This window comes from Bombus bifarius, unplaced genomic scaffold (genome assembly GCF_011952205.1).
Source record: "Bombus bifarius isolate JDL3187 unplaced genomic scaffold, Bbif_JDL3187 scf7180000009218, whole genome shotgun sequence".
Lineage (NCBI taxonomy): Eukaryota > Metazoa > Arthropoda > Insecta > Hymenoptera > Apidae > Bombus > Bombus bifarius.
Genome location: NW_022884976.1, coordinates 25,859 through 46,576, shown reverse-complemented (window position 1 = coordinate 46,576; position 20,718 = coordinate 25,859). Strand labels below are relative to the sequence as shown.

General features: G+C 32.4%; 2 protein-coding genes across 4 annotated transcripts; one reads left to right on the top strand and one right to left on the bottom strand.

Annotated features, from left to right (window-relative positions):
* Window positions 1–1,494: 1,494 nt before the first annotated feature.
* On the bottom strand, window positions 1,495–7,898 carry LOC117214611 (protein FAM166C-like). 3 transcript variants are annotated; one of them, XM_033460817.1, is made up of 3 exons: window positions 7,657–7,898; window positions 5,499–5,663; window positions 1,495–1,833 (listed from the first exon to the last, which is right to left on the bottom strand). In XM_033460817.1, exons 1-3 carry the CDS (start codon window positions 7,828–7,830, stop codon window positions 1,567–1,569), a joined length of 606 nt encoding a protein of 201 aa, XP_033316708.1. In that variant the 5' UTR covers window positions 7,831–7,898; the 3' UTR covers window positions 1,495–1,566. The 3 variants fall into 3 exon arrangements, 1 of the variants encoding a protein (XP_033316708.1); XR_004488905.1 differs by lacking the exon at window positions 7,657–7,898 and adding an exon at window positions 6,503–6,544 and having other exon boundaries at window positions 1,697–1,833; window positions 5,576–5,663; XR_004488906.1 differs by lacking the exons at window positions 1,495–1,833; window positions 7,657–7,898 and adding exons at window positions 2,828–2,866; window positions 2,931–3,256 and having other exon boundaries at window positions 5,576–5,654.
* Window positions 7,899–11,959: 4,061 nt separating this feature from the next.
* Window positions 11,960–18,813, top strand: LOC117214610 (venom acid phosphatase Acph-1-like). The gene is made up of 6 exons (XM_033460816.1): window positions 11,960–12,099; window positions 13,465–13,566; window positions 14,090–14,349; window positions 15,355–15,517; window positions 16,210–16,536; window positions 18,087–18,813. The coding sequence occupies exons 1-6, from the start codon at window positions 12,004–12,006 to the stop codon at window positions 18,321–18,323; spliced, it is 1,185 nt and encodes a 394-aa protein (XP_033316707.1). The 5' UTR covers window positions 11,960–12,003; the 3' UTR covers window positions 18,324–18,813.
* The last annotated feature ends 1,905 nt before the right edge of the window (window positions 18,814–20,718 follow it).

The following is a 20,718-nucleotide window of genomic DNA, read 5'->3' as shown; positions in this document are numbered from 1 at the left end:
ACACCACGAATTGATCGATCCCCTGATTTCCGTTGAGATAATAGGGGTGATTGAGGTTGTATAACCCTGGGATTCACAGAATTATAAATTATATATTTCCAGCACTTAGATTACACTGACGTAGAGAAATAAGCAATTAACAACTTGTCGCACGAAGCTAAGATAGATATATGCGTTAGAGCAGGGCTCTTATAATTAGATTTAGTGTATTAGTGGACGTAGCACTATGAGATTTAGGAGAGGAAATGTATGCTCGACAATACCGAGACCGGCTCTCGCGTTATGCTTAGACTGCCCCGCTGGGCATTAGCGTATACTTAGTAGTTGACTTTTCCACCGATGTAGAAGAAGTGAAGTTGAGTGACGATGCTGTGTCCGAGGAAAGCTAAGGATGGGTGTGTCTAGCGCACGGGACCATCGGATTTGTTGGTGCCGATGTTATTTAGGAGAGTGAGGGAATAGGCTTCGTTTTTAATTGGTTAAACGAAGGGTCTTAACTGCCCTCGAGAGAAAGTGGTTAGTGGGAGGAAAGTTGCAGCGTGCGTGAGAAAAACCAACCTTCCCTTGTCCAGCCGTGGTAGACAATAGTGTTTAGAAATTCCTCGGAACCAGATGTTTGTTTTGTTTAAAGGACCTTTGCAGGCAAGTGACTCGGGTTTATGACGGATGCTTAAGGCTATTGAGGGTACGCCGTACGGAAGAGCGGACATCTGGTGTCCGTCTGGCCCGCGGTGTGTGACCTGGGCCAGGCAGAGAGTCGCCCGGCGTAACAGCTACTAAAAAGAGATCCAATCTTTTTCTAATATTTAAATATACATACAATATTTAGCAAAAGAATATTTTTTCCAAGTATGAAATAAATACTTATTTCACATTTTAAACAAATATTTTCCGAGTGTACAAGGAATACCTATTTTATATTATGTAGAAATTATTTTTTTAGAAATATGAAACCAACGAAGTTGCTTAATATTAGAAAAAAATATTTTTCTCGAGGATATAAAATATACATACAAGAAATAATCATTTTATATTAAAACTAAAATATTTTCCACTCTCCTTTAAATATTGGGTAAATTCTACCCTCTTTTTTATTAACAATACTGTATCTCATTAAAAAATTTACTTTATTTTTCGCCGAAAGAATTATTTTTCTAAAAAAAATTTATTTGACATTTCTTCTAATTCATTCTATCGTTTCGCTCGTGCTTTACCTAACTGTCCTTAAAAATTCGTACTTGATAAATAATAATACTCGCAAGAAATAATTCATGATCAAGTTAAGTCACACACTCCCATCGGCAGTAAAAAAAATTTCATCGTCAAGGAAATCTGTTTTAAAGCAGTAGAATCACCACCAGAGTATATTTGAAAACAACGTTTAACAACTACAAATTTTAAAATTTCTAAAATTATTCATCCTAAATAACAAATTTTGTTATATTTCAAATAATTTACCTAAATATCTCATTTCTTTTAATTTTATACAATTCTTAATTTACTTTTAAATTATTTTTCGACTAGTATCTTGCAGCAGTTTATAGCAGCATTAACACGTATAATAAGCTATCGTTTGTAAGCAATACAACTTGATTTATTATATATCCCAGACAGAGATAAATCTGGAATGTATGATGTCTGCATCCTCCTTTCATAAGTGAGAGGTAAAACTATTGGCATTTTGTGTTTGACATAATTCGTTGGATATTTCAAGAAATATGACGTCGTCATTCCTGGTGCACACTGATACATGTAGGTGTCGGGTTTAAAGAAAGTTAAAGGATGAAAGCTACCGGTGCGATCTTTATATTGACTGCGATGAATCTGTACTCCCTGTAAGTAATATGTTTATTATTAGGTAGATATAGTAGCTACAAGCGATGCTAGACCAAGATCCTTTGATTAGAAATAACTGTTAAGATAATAACATAATAACATAATAATAAGATAACATGTTATTTGAAAAAATCATACAATTAGTTTATTTGATCGAACAAATGCCTTTTCTTTAGATTATTTCGTTACTTGGATTTCAAATGAAACAATTTCTCGTTTTATTTTTCGTTTGATCAGATGTTTATTCAAAGAATTTATCAAATACTCTTTAATTCTATCATTGCAGAATCGTTAACTGCGTCAGAAATGTAGATTTTCGTATAGTGTCGTACGCTCATACAAGTTCGGAACATACACTATTGAAGAGGAGTTCGTATTCTGCTGTTGAAACATGTAGACAGTATGATCGTGTTTCGTAAAGTTTACAATCACTGTGAGTGTACGTTTTCGCACTGACAACTTGTTACGCGAAAAGAAATACAGACGAAATTTCTCTTACATTTTATTGAGTTAAATTGTAAGAGAGTAGAATTACCGAATCACAAGCTACTTAATGCCTCTCGACTAGTTGTTCTGAATTCGAAAATAGCTGGTTCGCAAATGGCTGAAGGAAATCAATCGAGTATTCTTGATCGAAGCTGCATCATAACAATCTACCATCGCTATGGTAGAGAGATAGTTCGACCCAACCTAACCCAACTGACTAACAATATCAACATTGGTAAGAAACGCAAGATAGAAGCAGAGAGTAACATAAACGCAATCATAAACGAACAAAAAGAATATTACTACTTCAAATAGATTCACATTATTATATTCTATCGGAGACGTCAACAAGACAAGACCCGCAAAAAGATCCTCTTCTTTACCAATCTTACTTGACAATTTTATCCATATACAAGCAATAATGAATACTCTCTCAAGTGTTGTAAATAAACAGAAATCTAAACTAAAAGTTAACAACAACGACGTAAGAATTTTACCGCTTAATCCTGATGCTTATAGGAAATTAACAAAGTTAATTGAAGACCTAGAAGCGAACTTTCATACGTATCAGCTTAAGGAAGAAAGATTTTTTCCTAACCTAAATAAACCTAAATGAAATAAAACTTGAACTCCGGAAATATGGTAACGGAGTAATTAATATTAGCAACATAGGCCACGGTACAACAAAAAATCCACTATCCTTATTTTTTTATCGACTTGAAACAAAAACCTAACAATCAAGCTGTATACAACATCAACCGATTAATGAATTCTGCAGTAAAAATCGAGCTACTTCAGAAGGAAAGGCAGGTGGTTCGGTGTAAAAGATGTCAAAGATATGGGCACGTACAGAGATATTGCGATTATAATTATCGCTTCGTTGAATGTGCAAACTCTCATCCTACAGCACAGTGCACGAAATCAGTAAAAGTTCCTGCAAAACGCATTCATTGTGAAAAAGAGCACCCTGCAAACTGTAGAAGAATAGGTTTCTTAAATCTTAAATTAAGAACACAACCAACCTAACACATCATGTAAAGTAACTAATCCGTCAATCTCCTATGCTCAGGAATATTAAAACAAAGTGAAGCACTATATTAGTAAAGTGTATGATAGCACTATACAAAATAGCATGTATAACCCAAAAAATGATAAATTATATGAAATTAGCATCTTGTTGCCACTATTAAAAATGGTCGTAGACAAGTTAAGAAGCAACGTACCAAGATGGAACCCTTACGCATAGCTTTGGAACGGCAACAGTCCAATTGAGTATAAAAACGAGCTGGAATTCTTCTTAGATAATCAAGGAATAAAGGTAATGCTGATGTCTGAAACGCGTATTACCAGAAAAGAACACTTGAAAATAAATGAGTATAAAATATGTCACACACAACATTCGAGTAGCAGGGATCATGCTGGCACTGCAATTATTATCAAATCCACCGTGATTCGGTATGAACTTCCATCGTATTATACAAAACGAACTATCTTCAACCAACGAACGTGGCGATAAAAGATCGCATAGCCCAATTACTGTGTCAGCAGTCTACCGTCCATCCAAGTATACTATCTCCAAAGAAGATTCTGATAATTTCTTCGTTAGCTTCGATAATAAATTCATCGTGAGAGGGGAGTTCAATGCTAAGCGTACCCAATGGGGCAGCAGAATCATTACAAGTGGCAAGAGTATATTTAAAAGCGTCAAATCAAACAGACTGAATTATCTCAATACAAACGAACCAATATACTGGCCAACCGATACGAGTAAAGTGCCTGATCTATTAAACTATTTTATAATCAAGGACATCTATATACGAAGATATACCCAAGTCGGCTCTTCTCTAAAACTCTTTTCAGATCACTCATCTGTTGTAGCAACAATTCAATTCAACGATTATCGAACACCGACCAAATTGTTCGCAACAAAGTTATAAATTGCCTTCAACCTATCAATGTCAAATGTCTCTCAAATGTCAAAAGACATTTATGCAGCTGTGGAACGTTTAAATAACAACATAATGAATGCGATCCGTTCTACTGAATCAGGAGTCCAGGAGCAAACACGAGTACCCGCATTTCATAAAGAGGAAAACATAGAAACACGTAAGCCTAAAAGAATATGGCAAAGCAGTAAAGAGTTTGAAGTTAGCATAGGATGAACAAAGTAACGGAAAAATTGACAAAATTTCTTCGAAACTATAAAAATTAAAACTAAAAAAATCCCCCCCCCCCCTCCCGCGGCAAACTCTAACTAATTACTCCGAATAGCATCCAGTCCAAAAAAAAAAAAAAAAAAAATCGTTCTCAAACTTTCTCTATCCAATTTCATGTCCTTTCCCTTTTATTCTATTTTCAAGGATTTCTTCTTTGCTTTCGCGTACACTTAGAAATACGCACACGCTCTGTAATTTCACGCAGACGCAAATGGTCTCTGTCTCCTTTCAGATTTTACTTCGCCCGCTTTTATCTCTGTCTATTTTTAGTTTCATCCTTTTTTCCTAAATCTTATTTAAACGAAACAAGTTTTTCCTAAACTTAGACTTGTCCTCTCCCCTGGAGAATATATGTCGGATTATAGCACAGTTGAGTTCATTGTTGTAGATAATTTTACGTCATTATTACTAAAATTAAAAATAAATCAATATAAAGGCAATCAGTTAAAATCACTAGTAAGTAGTATTGCAAATAAACACTTTAGACTCGCACGATTTCATAAATACGTCAGAAATTAAGTACTGTTATTAAAGACTGTAATGAAGAATTGTGGTAGAACTCCGTTTATACCTATATACTCCATCTATTTGAATTCATAAGTAGTAGAGAAAACGAATTAATTTCTAGTACATGCGTTTCAGTTATATGAACTGCTTGTTTCCTGTCACTTTCGTATAGACGCAATTTGACCGTATTCGAAATTCTTCCTCGATCGGAGAACATTAAAGAAACGATACCGACGACATTATCGATCAAGTTCTATCATCTTACTGTATTTCTGGCTTTCAAATGTAACTATGATAAAATAAACAAGGAGTTAAACAGATTGCGGAAAACATTATAAAGAAGATAAAAAAAAGCACCAAGCTGGTTAAAAAGAAAATATAATTAATTGCGAAATGTCTTCTTCGAAAAAATGAAATGCAAATAACGTGAAAAAAGGAAATTTAGAGTATTACTTTAAATAGGTCATCAACTTCCTTCATACGCGTATTGTCGATTGTTGAAATATCATTCGAAAGTACGGTTAACTCACGATTTATTTTGCGTCGCACTGTATCTGCGACAATATCAGGTCGTGGACTATACGGAGTCTTTTGCATTCCCCACTCGTATGGTAGCATCTACAAACAATATACACGTAAATACGTATAACACTTATACCTTAAACAATATCAAACGTATAGAATATAGAATGTAGCGTTTCAACCCTTAACGCTGCGACCTTTAATTGTGAATATCGACCAGCAGCTCTAACTTATTCTCATCATACTTCGACTTGCAAGTTTTTAAATGTCAGATCTTAAATGCTACAATGACGTGTAAATAACAATATTAAAGTCATTCAAAACAATCTTTATTCGTCTCAGAAGTAATATAATTTTGATTACAATATTTATATTAATTATAATTGAGTAATGTATGGAATTTTTTAAAACATTCATCGGGATGCAAACCGTGTTTGCGTTCACAGGTTTCACAGTAGAAACTGTTTGTTTTTTTTTGCCGCATTACTTCATTTCGGTGAACAAACAAGACGCTTTTTCTTTTCCTCTTTCGGCATTAGTAAAACATAATTGAAAGTACTGAATAGGCACACATAAATTGTGTACCTGCGGACCAGGAATTTTTGTACCAGTCGAAAATTCGAATATGTTACGACCGTTCCCGGAGAGACGCGTTCGCGAGGAAAACGCGTCAACGAGAGGCTTAAATTCTCGCTACGATTCCGATAATCGACGCCGCGAATTAATCTTAATCTTTTCGATTAAGTAACAGAAGTAGCTCAAATGATTTTAACACTGATGAGTTTAACAGGGTTAATATAAACTTGTCCATTTAACAATATTTAATATTATAATGAGCACGTCACAAATTATTTAACGATGAATACAATTAGTTTGTTACAATAATTCGACCAGACTTTATGATATTTCTCGATGTATTGGTTAGACTAAGCGACCTGTATTTTATTCGTTTGAACATCTCGATACATTCCGTTTGAATCCTCAAATGATACTGATTGTCCCTTCGATTTTTTCTTTATCTTCTCTGGGAGACGACCCCCACTACTAGATGAAATAACGGGCCGAAGGCGAATCGACGTTTCCAGAACTCGCTGCTTGATGACAACTATGCGCTTGTCGCTACATTGTATATATTTCGCCGGTCCTATAAGACGATCCGTCTGCGACACTGTAGTACCACGAGCGACGGTTAGGGACACGGCCTATGATAAGCCTCGTGGCGTAACAAAATTGTTGTGGAATGATATCTTTGTTAAAAATTTCCTGCCAATCAGAAGATCTTACGTTACAAATACTCTTAGTTAGATTCTCTTCCTGTGATTCTCCATCATCCGTACTTCCGTCACTCGATGAAAGTTTTCTCATTTTTCTTCTTCTTCCTGGAGCAAGAATATCACTATCACTGCTGTCACTATAACTGCTTTCTAAGTCAACAGTTACATCATTATGGATGCAAAAATCAAAATTGTCATCGTCACTATCTATATTTTCCTCACAAAGATGATTCATTTTTTTCTCGACATAATTAAAATAGATGGGTTTAAAATAAAACAGGTTCAGATCTGATTGACTTTACCGATCGCTTGTAACTGACTGAGGAGTATTATTTTTTATTTGTAAACTATTACCAATAACGATCGAAAAATACGTTTGGAGTAGAGCGCCGCATATCGGTGGTGCTTGAAAGGCACTCTTGGAGCGTTAAGGGTTAATAAAATGTATGAGAGGAATTTGCTATATCAACATAGAATAGTTTCTTTCGTTGTTATATTTACAAACGAGGGAAAGAAAGTGAAGCTTAAAATATTCTATTTTTGAAAATGTAATTCTTTATTGCAATTATTACATAATTGCTTGCATAATTGCTAATAACACTTTTAAGTGTTTCTCTTTCTGAACATAATAAATCGTCGTTCATATTGCACATAATCACGTTATAATAAACATTCGTTAAACTAATAAAACGGTAACAGACAGTTAGACATTTAGCAATGACACTAGGTATCATCCCGCAGAAATTAATAAGTCAGAGGTGCAAAATATCATGCGCTTCATGCGCTTTAACTAAATAGATTGGAAACAAGCTTACCGAGAATTTCGATAACGTTTCGTTTCTGTAATTCTGGAAATAACCAATGCTTCCACCTTCGTACAAGGAAAGACTCAACTTTGTCGGAGGATAAGCACCCATAAAAGCAGGCATTAGCGAAGGTGGGTAAAACATGGCCTGAGTTTCCGACATTTTCTTGTTACTCACCACCATCCCGAATTGTTTATCATTTGCCGTAATTGAAGGAAAATTTTACATTTTATACCTTAATATAATTCTTGAGAAGGTTATCAGTCTGGTTATGTTTATCATGAACAAATGAACAAACATGTCCAGCTTTTTGTATAATGAAGTAAGTAAGTATGTATTAAGGAAATGAAAAATAATCAAAAGATATTTAACTAGACCTTTTATTTTGCTTAATTAAAATATATTTAAATAAACGAGAAATCTTTTACTTACTATCAAATCTAACGTAAGTGCAAGTGTTATTTTATAATATTACTTTAATTCCATAAATAAGGAATCTGAAGTTGTTACAACTACATAAATATTCATACCCTGTATTCAATTACGAAACTTACTGCAATTTGATATAGTATAGTTGTATCTAATAGATAGAAGGAAATGTAATTGGATTTTTTCGTGTTTATGTAAATTAAATATATTTTTCTTATTGCCAACATATGACATTTTTATCTATGTTTCTATAATTCGTGTAATTATAAAATATAACTTTCTTCGTTAATTATTTTCTTAAATATTTCACTCAGATTTCGAGAAAGATTTTAAGTTCAATATAAATCTATGGATCTAAATACAAAAATTTATTATAAATGTACTTCGTTGTTTTACTACTGTTAATATATGCTGAAGAATTAAGCTAGATTAAACAAGATTGCTATTGTATTTATCGCAATCAGCCTTGACGAACTTGTATAGTTATTAGGTACAATAAAAGCTCAATAATAATTGTTAAGTTTCTAATGCGAGACTTAACCAGAAAAATAAGCTGTTAATTACATAGTACGAACAATTACCAACCCATATCATTTGAAGTCCTTCATTAGATTAATTCGATGACAATCTTAAAGACATCACTGTCATGTCACGTGGTGCGGCAGTTCCGGCCACAATGTATTCCGTTTTATCTCATGTCAGTAATGCCGGAGTATGACGCAGGATATCTTTCTCTATTTTTTATGTTGTCGAGTGTGATAATTCATTACAACAGTTTAACGGTAAAACTATAATGGCGGAAATGTATTTTATAATAAAGAAATACATATTAAAATGCATACAATAACTATTCTTCACCGGTCTCCTCAATTTTCGAGCTAAGAATGTGCAGCTAATTATCCGTGTGTCCTCTGACTCGATATATATGTTTATATATATATATATTATATATATATATATAATTTTATTTATATATATATATGTTTATATATATGTTTATATATATGTTTATATATTATATATATATATATATATATATATATATATATATAAGCAATTAACACAAACTCTTTTGTATCAATCATACCAATTTCAAGAATTCCATCTCTCCTAGTCACTTATCTCTGTTTACCTTAACTGACTCTTCTCACGAAATAGAGTATAGCGTTTATTTATAACTTTCCCTGTAAAACTTCTATAAACCGCATTTCACACACACACACACACACATATCACGTATAATATAAATATATCCAGAAATAAACGAAAATATTAAATCTAATATAATTTTACCCCGAACTGAAGCTATAATCGTAGAAAACAGATTCACAAAATTTTGAAATCAAACCACAGATAATTGTTACTAATAATTGTTATAATTGTTGCTGAGAATTTCTGATCGTATCAAGATTTGTAAGATAGTAATAAATTAATGGAATTTAATTATTTTATAACACTGTTTTGTGTACTCATTAGCTGCAGTATTGCTAATTTGCAATCTACTGATATTTGCAGATATTGAAATCGTTGCGTTTTCAGATTTGATTATTTTTTTAATGTGGTCGTAATTGCAATATATCACGAATTTCACGATACATAACATATTTAGTCTATAAATAATACACGATCATTTGATACTAACTTGTTCTATGGCACGGTATTTGATAGATTGCCATAAATGCCTGTCATAATCAATTATACTCATTGATAAGAATAACGTATTTGAAAGATCGAGATGAAAAGAGATATTACGAAAATAATCTGAGACACTGCAGCCATAGTGTCACGTTTCTGGCTTTTTAATTGTAGAACCTGTTTTAAAAAATTAGCTAGCTTTCAAAATGCCACATTTTTATTGAAGTTATTAAATTTAAGTTTAGTTAGATGATATTTATATTTTACAGTAGAAGACTTTACAGATTTTACCTGTTATATTTATCATCTCATAATCTGTTTAGTTTTTTCAAGACGGTGCTTCCTAGTTAAAAAAAGATTGACCTATCTATATTTATATAATTGCTATAATGGGCATATCATATGAGAATATTACGTGCAACTATAAATAGTTTTATCTTCATTAAATGGTGAATTTTTAAATATCTTAACTAATCTTTATCCTTTTAGCTTCTACTAATCTTCACAGCTGTCATCGTTGATCGTAGAATTTACTCGCTGAACACCGAAGATTTTGCCGAGTATCTTAGCAGGCGATATATCAAGCACACGATAAGGAATAAATTGTATCAGCGGCGTAACGCCATGGCTATACTATCCCAGATTTTTCAACAAATTTTTTATAGATATAAAATATAACATGAGACATCAAGCAGTAAACCTGTAAACTATGTTTAAGTCAATAACTACTTAAATAATAGAGGTAAGCTTTTAAAACTTTGTCGAAATGCTTTTCCTATGAAGCTCTTTCGATTGATGTATTACAAGTTAAATTTACGCAGGGTATCCTAGTATTGGCGGTACAAATAAGGTAAGCGCTTCTACATGAAACAATAAGTCGAAAATGCAGAATAAATCTTTTTCGTTCCAAGTTTCGTTTCTGAGACAATCGAGTTTGAAGATTCTTCAAGTATACTTAAACTTAGTTGGTTCCAGACTGGATAGGAGCGAATAATCGATAAGAGATTATTTTGCGTGTAACAATAAGTCGAAATTGTCTCTGAAGAGATGTGAAATTCGAAAATTGATAATGACTTTTAAAATAAGCCCTTAAACGGAAAAATTGTATTGTATATTTTTCACTTATATTCTTTATCTTTCAACCTTCTGTCGATTGTATATTCGTACCCAATCAGTAATTGGCCGTGTTCACATATACCGAACAAATTTTCAAATTTGATTTTCTCGAACGCGGAGCCTCAAGCAAAATTAATTCCTTTTATGTTTGCAACTTGTTTCTCTCGTGTAAAATCACCTCCACATCATTTGTACCATCAGTACGGCAACTTCCTATATAATCATATCAATAACATTTTTATTCGGTATAAACTATTTTGCTACGTGATGCTTTTTTTATTTTTTAAATTATTTTTCTACGTGGAGTTCACTCGTGCCTTCTTTGATTTGTATGCACCTACGTACCCAACGTATTTCTCTGTTTGTATTATGTCCGTTACTACGAAGAAATTTTCTATTATTATACATATTATTATATTACTATACATTACTATACATTTTATATCACTACGCATAAATATTTCTTCAATATTATCTTCTTCTTATAATACGTACGTTGCTAATTTCATATCGATATCGATTCGATATCTTTATTGTGCAAGTAACATGTGCATCCGTACAGATCGTTATTGATCTACTGTATCGTTAAACGAACGACAGTTTTAATTCTTTCGAGATGAATATTTCTTTTAACAATGAAAGTTATAATATGATTGTATGGATTATAATACATTCACATTTGGAAAAATAAAAATCAAACAGAATTTTTAAAATGGGACGTGTATAGTTCTAGTTATAACAAGATTATAACTATATTCTACTGGCTCTCAGTGATGCTAAGAAAATTCTAACAATTTAACAGGCTCCCGAAAGTTATACGCACATGTGGACAATTAGTATCATTTCATACACATTTACCTCTGCAACTATCTAATTCTTCCCTCGAAGCGTAATCATACGTTGCTTCACTTGAGATACGGAAGCATTTTTAATCTCCAGATCGTTAAGCATGTAGATATTAAGTTGTCAGATTGCGACGACTTATCCCTCCTCTTCCATTTATTTGGACCGTCGATTGTCTACAGCTATAAGTTATAAATTTTACTGCGTCTGTGATAAATTGGCAGTATCTTTCACTCAAGCGAGTCTACCACTGCTCTTCAACTATTACAGAAAAACAGACTAATAATTTTCCTTACACATCATTTTAAGAATTGGTTCTATATCATATAAAAAATGATTCGTATAAAAGTATACGTAGAAATATTTTTCCTCCTAACTCTGATCGTGCAGTCAACAAAAGCAAATTATGAGTTGGAGTTGCTTCAAATTGTGAGTACTTAAACACATTTTTTGGATAAAATTGAATTACGGGAAGTTTTAGTAAAATAAGTTTAACATAATAATATCTAATCTAACACTGCTAAATTTTACTTACAAATTGTTTACTCTAAGAATTCCAATTTCAATGTAACTTATCAACCATGCATTTACATTATACATGTAGTGTATCTGTTCTAAATGTCTACACATGCTTTATTTTTGTAAGTATAAAGCTTAATCATTTTTTCAAGTGAAACTATACATTTTTTATACTCCATTCGATGAATTTTTAACTCCTACAAAAATGTATTTAGGTACTTAAAGTGGAAAAACGATTGGTTTAAAAGATTTAAACGTTTAAAGATAAAAGCAACTGCATTGTCCTTCCTTGTTTTTTATACAACAAGTTTTATAAGATGAAAGTTAAAGTAAAATAGCTCTCAAACTGCCCAGCCATCAAACCTAACCCCAACAACTTTAATAGCTTTTTTCTAGAGAATTGAAAAGTGAATCGAATGGTGTATACAAAAATATGTAGTTTCATCTTAAAAAGTTACTTTGGAAATAAGAATACAAAAAAGATCAAAATATTCTATTACGTTTTCCCTATGATGTCAAACAAGTTTCGCCTTTCAACTTTCGTCTGAAACATTTTTTCATTTTTTTACATTTCTGATACTTAGAAAAAGTACACATTTAAAACGGACATACTGTACATATACGTGATTTACATAGTAATATAAGGAAATCTTGAACTGTTTGATATATTTTGAAATGATTTTACTTTGCATTACGATTTCTTTCTGACGAGCTTTCAAAGAAACTCGTTTGCATTTATTGCGCTCGTGTTTCTATTGAAACACCTACATCGTGTTGGTCTTAAATTGTCTAAATAATTGCGCTATACAATATAATATAATTGTAATTTTTATATCGACTTCGGGAAAGTAGGAAGATATCTCAATTCGATGGATATTATCTTTTATAGTTTTTTTATATGCATTATATCCGAAACAAATTAACGAGCCGAGATGATTCCTCTTGCACCTTGTAGGATATATTCTCCCGTTGAACCTGTTACAATTATCAATTAATATTGTGAATCAACATTTGTTATGTCGGATGAAATGTGCTTGATCCGTATAAACAAGTATTATCATTAGGAAATATAAATGTTTTAATTCGTGCAGTTCAATGCTTTCGCTTATGTCCAATGCGTTTCCGTGTCCTCTCCCCCCTGCCCCTCTCTTTGTTATCAGACATAATACAGTGAACAGTTACATGTTTTTAATAAAAGTGAAAATTAATATATAAAAATACTTCATGCCAATACATTTAGTACTCGTTTCAATAATCCTTTTTAACAATTTTTAGGTATTTAGACATGGCGATCGCACACCAAGTAAAGAAGAATTATACCCTACATTAGCCTATAATCCTATTTACGAATCGCTTGGTTATGGTCAATTAACTGAGGTAAGTACACGTTATATCTTAATGATATGTAAAATGACTTTAAAATAAAGTATAGTAATAGTAATGGACTTTTCACGTACAATCGTGCCGAACAATTTTTCCCCTACACATTTTTATCGTATTATCGAAATGAACATGAATACTTTGAAGAAAATGCAAAATTAATATTCCACGGTATTATTTTATCGCCTTGCATATCTAATCTAAAGCAAAGCTTAGATATCGAAGAGATTTGTGATAAGATTCAAAGGATTACAAAATATTATTAAACGTAATGAAAACAGGCGGTTTTTTCATTGATCGTACGTCTCATAACTACATTGGTAGCAATTTACTACTTGGAAATATTTACTACAACTTAGAGTCTCCGATCAAGAACAAAAAGTCCTTTAATCGTTATGTTTTTTATTAACTCACATTACTTGGCATTTCTTTAAATAAATTGCAAGGATTAGAAGTAAAATTAGCCTTAGTACAAAGCCCTACGATGTAATATATTTTTATTCTGTTTGTTTTCATCTAGGTTGGGAAAATAAGAGAATTTCGTCTTGGCGCAATGTTGAGAAGACGGTATAGTACATTTCTGGGTGGTAGTCATAAATATGGTAGCGTTTTCGCTTACAGTTCGGACGTTGAGCGAACAAAAATGTCTCTGCAGCTAGTCTTGGCTGGTCTGTATCCTCCTACACTGAGCGAGGAAGGCCGAATACTGTTATCTCCAATAGCAGCGAATTACTTGCCGACGATTGTAGACAATCTACTGTTCCCAATAAGGTGTCCAGCGTAAGTATATAAATCAATTTAAACACATCGTTATTCCCGTTCTTGTGCCTATCGCAATGTAGGATTATACATTGATCTATTATAATACCTATGGAGAAATAATATTACAACGAACAGAAAAACAATGTGACAAAATGTTATACATATAACTGACATAAAGGGATGCATATTATGACTCTTTGGTTGGTGAAGGGGTGGAGGAAATTGCAAGGTCATTTCTATCTTTCTAAATAGAAAGTCATCGAATGTGGCAGATGTGTGTTTTTAATAAAATTGAAGTCTCATGTTTAATTACATCTTTGCTGTATATCAAATTTTTGTCTACATTAGCCATAAAGAAATTTTGTTAGCAGGGGATAAATTTCATGTATGATTTTCTTTCTAAAATTAACATTATCAATGTTATATTATATTCTTTAAAACGTCGGTATTATGAAAGAAGTCGTTTCTCATAAAAACGATAATTGAAATGCTAGTAACCAATTGATTTTACTTATAATACTTTCTTTTATTGCCAAAAACTGGCACTTAATTTTGATTTTATAAAACTAGGTAATTATAAAATAATTGAAGTTATTCAGAAAGTTGTAGAATTTAATAGTGCGTATATTTTGTAATTAAAATTTATATCTAATGTTATTAAACAAACGATAGAAATTAAATACAGAATAAATAGGCAATACGTATTTACTTGTTATTTAACTTCTTAAGAACTGAGTTCCCTCCTTATATATCCATACGTAATCTATGTCTTATATACCCAGTCTTAAATATCTTAGACATCTTGTATCAGTCTTAGAATGAATATCATATGAATATATATATATATATATATATATATATATATATATATATTTTGTTTTATTTGGATATTTTGTATGGGGAACAAATAACAAATTGTAATGTGACTTTCAGATTTCAGATGCAGCTATTATTATGTATCCAAGATGTTTTCTTGAATTTTTCATTTGATTATAATTGTAGTATAAAAAATGTTTGTTTCAGTTTCCGCGATGAATATCGTAAAACGAAAAATTCACCTTTGATTCAGAAGAAAATATCGCAGAACAAACGACTTTTTGAGTATCTTGCAATGCACACTGGTTTAAACATGACATCAGATCCGATTTACTCAACTTATGTATTACACATCCTCTTTACGACACAGGTATGCCTTAACTTCAGTTTAAAATTTCGATTTATTCGTTTATTTTATTTTCAGTTGCACAATTTTGCAATTATATATTAGTCACATAAATGTTTATTTGAACATTTTCCCTAATTATTTTATCGCCTGAAAAGTACGATCACAATATTTTTACACCATGACGCAAAAATTATACGCGTTCATAATTTCACCGATATGAAAATACACATAAAAGGCGTAAATAAAATAGGCAACTAAAACCGTGTAATGTTCATCCTATAGTCTATGTTATTATATATATGAACTATAAAATTATTATAGTATATTAATACATTAGCAATAATATATTAATCCTACGTTAATATTAATCGTAATAATGTTCGATATCGTAAATGATCTTACATATTGTAACAAAATTCGCGATTAAGTATTAAACTTAGCTACTCGGAGAAAAGAATCTGAAAAATGTATTTTTTTTCTCGTAGAAAATTACATTTTATCATAACAACACATACAATTTTACTGCATAATATATTTTACGTTTTTACAATCTGTTAATTGTCTTCGTATGTCACATTTCATTCAATTTTGTATAAAATAATTAATCACGCAGTATAAATATACAGAATTCATTGCATTTTTATAATCATAATTTTATTGCCGTATAAATGGTAACGAACAGGTTCCAATTACTGAAAATTGTTGAATTACAGAAAAGTATGAACATTGCCCTCCCCAAGTGGGCAACCGAAGATGTACAAAGGAAAATAATGCCACTTGTAAAATTGGAGTATGATATTCAATCTTATAACACGTTACTGAAGCGACTAAATGGAGGTTTTCTTCTAAAGGAATTCATTAAAAACATGGATATGAAGAAAGATATAAGGTCTCCGAAGATTTATGTATATAGCGGGCATGAAATAAACATTGCAGCTTTTGCCAGAGCACACAATTTAATTAAACCTGAAATCCCCAGTTTTGGATCTGCAATTATGGTTGAAACATTACGAAACAGCATTGGTCAAAAATTTGTTAAGGTACGTTTTGTTAAACTATATAAAATAAAAGTTTACTTGAAATGTGTTGAAATTAATTGTACATGGTGACAAAGAAATAGATGGTCAAACTTTGGTGGCGTATTCTACTGTTCCTAAGGATAAGAGAAGATCACGTAAGTATAACTTCGAAAACTCTTCCTTTCCGGGATATGGACACTTTTGGTAATGGCGTGTGGATTTGCATTCATCCATATAGATGTTGGTTATGAAAATCGACAGTAGCACCTCGACCGTGTCTACAAATTCATTTTTACAGGTACATATCATTGACAAAATATCACTCGTAGTTGATAATCCGGTGGCAGAAGTTCTTGTCCTCGCATGTATAGGTAAATATTTACAAAGTGGATGACTTTACCGACCTCAGTGGCAGTTTCTCCCTATACGTGTTACAGTCGTTCAGTTTCAGTTTCCGAGATATTCGCAAAAAGCTTTAGTTCAATTTATGTTACGATTACTGCTTATTCTGTCATAGACAGACGCTTCAGGGTCTCCTCATTTTTATATAAACGAACTCGTCTCATTTTCAATAATTCTTTTCAACTCACGCAAGAGAGAAGAATCAATGGGTTAGAATCAATTATTCAGCCGTCGCGCTGTGAAGCTACTGTGAAATAAGTTGAAGTATTAAACAATAAGACAGGTACAATTCATATTAAGCTTCATGTTATATTGCCGTTATTCGAAATCGGAAACACTTCAATCATGATATTGAAAACAGAGGCTATTCGATTATCAAAATCATACCGTCGCCGAAACAGAAACTTTTGCTAATATCTTCGAAAAGGATATTGTGATATTCTTTCACAAAATTTGCCGTATTGTGTCACGAAAAACTAAACTTTGTTAAACGAAAACTTTGTTTTCTACTGAGTTTTGGATTCACTTCGACGCGTTTAAGTATCTGATCTCCAACTTTAGTTGTTCGAACTTGTCTGTTTCGCCTTCGGTTAATTGTAGCAGGCGAAAAAGATGCAGATTCCCTAAGTCTACGATACGCCAAAGCAAAAGTATTTGTAACCGAACATCGTCTCTAAGAAAAAATCTGCTGATGGAGATGCTAAAATTCTCTGGCGTTCCCGTTAGCTCGTCCATATGCAAACTGAATATCTGCTCACTCGATAGCAGGATAAATCATTCTGATAGTACTTGCCTCTTCACTATGACATTATGACACGTTTAGATATCCACTGATCTACCATAAAACACGCTGCCTTCAATATCAACGTAAAAAAAGCTTGCCCTAACACATTTACTTCTAGCGAAAGAAATGATGACAATATTTGAAATTCTACCTCTGACAATTACTCTAGTGTGTATATCTCGGAAAGGAAGAGTTTCTCAACTATTGTTTATACAACCTTTTCTTATTCGTAGAAACAGTGGAATACCGTACCAAAATTTGGCCACTTACTTCTTGTCACCCTCTATACAACGTCATGCACTGTTCGAGTTCCAGTGTTTGTTCTTAAATAATGTTTGTCGTGTACGGTTCATGTAAAATCTAATCTTATAAATTTCGTTGACAGATATTACACTGGAGTGGCGTTACGGAAGAGTTGATCACTTATACGATTCCCAAATGTGGTGAAATATGTCCATATGAGCAGTACGTAAGACTTATGCAACATGTTATCCCTTCGAAAGAAGAATCAGATTGCTTATGGAATAGTACATCAAAGGAAATGTTACGTCTGTATTACGCAGGACAATTGAATCTACCTAAAATATACAAGTATGTTTTGAATTTCGAAATTCCGGCTTGAAAAGACATTTATGAAAGCCTTTATACCAAAATAACTGCTTATTCTACGCCTGCTACTTGAAACCAAATTACTTTGTTACAAGCCAACGTCTAGTATAACATCTCCGTAAGTGTAATGGAACGCATCAGGCTTTTTTAACGTAAATGTCTGATGACTTGCCTGGATATATATCGTGTGACATCTTTTACTATTTACTGTTTACTATTTACAATCTACATTGATTCAATAAGTTTGATTCAAGATAAAGATAATTTACCAATTATTTATCACGTATTTCGAAAATCCTATGGTAAAGAAATTACTTATTGTAAAAATAATTATTGATCTAATCTCCGTTCTGCACAAATATTGGTGGCTGGGTAATCCTGGCTAGCCAAAGCGTTGACAAAGAGAAAAGCAGGAAAGAAGTTAATACTCATACATATTTTTGTTATCTTATTACTGTTATTAAAAGCAATTAATTTACTATGTTTTATGTATATATAGTCCAGTTAGGTTACAAATAATTATATTTATCATTTATTTATTTATATCCTCTCTCATTGCCCCTCTCCTCTTTCTTATTATTTTGTGTTTATTTGTTTAGCAATAATAAGTAAATAAATTTCTTTCAATGATATTGTGCGGAAAGTTATATCGTATTGCGCCACACAACTACAGTTCATACTTTATCGTATGTGTCATACATCATATAACATAATGTTCTGTTAATGTATACTATTTATTTTCATCTATGATCTTACGAGCTTTCACGAGCTTTGTCGTACTAGATTAAACCATATCGTGCAACGAGGTGCACAAGACGCCGCACCTGGTCGACGTGCAAATTGTTTCCGTTCTATTAATAAATGTTGCTATCTTAGCAAATGTCTTGCATTACTTCCGCAATATTACAACTTGTCCCCTTCCACTCGATAACGCTGAAAATTTAAATGAATTTACGATTACGAAAGACACTATACACTGATCTTGATATTTTTGTACCACAGCGTCCAAGTAGTGTCAAAACTAATTTGTTTATTTGTTAGACCGATCGTCTTAAACTAACGATCACTGACCATAGGAGCTCGGAAGAAAGAAATATTGGAAAATCTGTGTTTTATTTATATTCGACGACCAAAACCTCGAGATTAAGAAGGCCAAACATACATTTTTATTACTTTAAAACAACAAACCGAATGAAAAGATGGCGCTTATATTGCATGCGCATAATCCAAACAAAAATTTGTCGTTTGAAATTTATAACCGCTACTGTTTCGACCGTTCGCGGAGAGACGCGATCGCGAGATAGCACGTCAACGAGAGTTGTAAATTCCCGTTACGATTAAATAATCGACGCCACGAACTGATCGATTCCATCCTTTTACGCGAGGTAAAATAACGGCCACGAGTCGACGTTTCTGGAGGTCGCCCTGCTTAATGAACCATGCGCTTGCTACTACAATGTTTGTTTGCCGGGCAGCCGCGACGATCCGTCCGCGACATTATAGTGCCGCGATCGACAGTTAAGAATATGACCTATGGTAAGCCGCATGGCGTAACAGCTACTATGTAAAATATATCATGGGTTTCATGATACAGCGTATTCTATCTGTCTATAAATTCACATTGACTTACCGTTAATTTAATGCACGATACTGTATGCGATAAATAGTTATACATAGGTATTATTGCCATAGATAGATATTAATGATAATAGATTCTTTCTCTTACCGATAAGGATAATGTATTTGAAAGAGACAGGTACGACAAGATATTGGTCAATCCTTTCTGTTTTCATAAAAACGAGCGGTAATATTTCATTATTGAATGTTAAGTGAAATATCGAGATAGTAATGAGTCACACCACACTGTATGCAGATAAAGACAGACATCTGGATTGACAAACCATTAATATCATTAGCAAACAAATTATATAGGAAAAATTCCAAGAAATATGTTTCGAAAAAAGTTCTGCAGAATATATTCAACTCAATAAATTCTAAAAACTATAAACTCTACAACAATTATTTATTTATTTGAAATATATTTATGTTTCAACGTGGGATTTTAGAATCAGCAAATACATTTTATAGGATTAGTTATATTATCAACAAAAAATTATTTTCAGTATTAATGTAAAGCATGGACATCCTGTAAACTAATTGTGTGAGTGTTATGAGTAAAGACGAATATCTGTTCATCTATTTACCAAACTGTTTGATCAGATTTCGTAATTAATATTGCGATGTATGATGTGTTCATTTATCTATGTAATTATCAAATTTTTCAAACGTTTCCCTTCAAGTGCAATCAGAAATGCCTCCACTTGAGATACGGAAGTAATTTTGCTCTCATAATTGGTTAAGTATGTCATGTTAATTTATCAGATTGCGACGATTTATCTCCCTCTTCC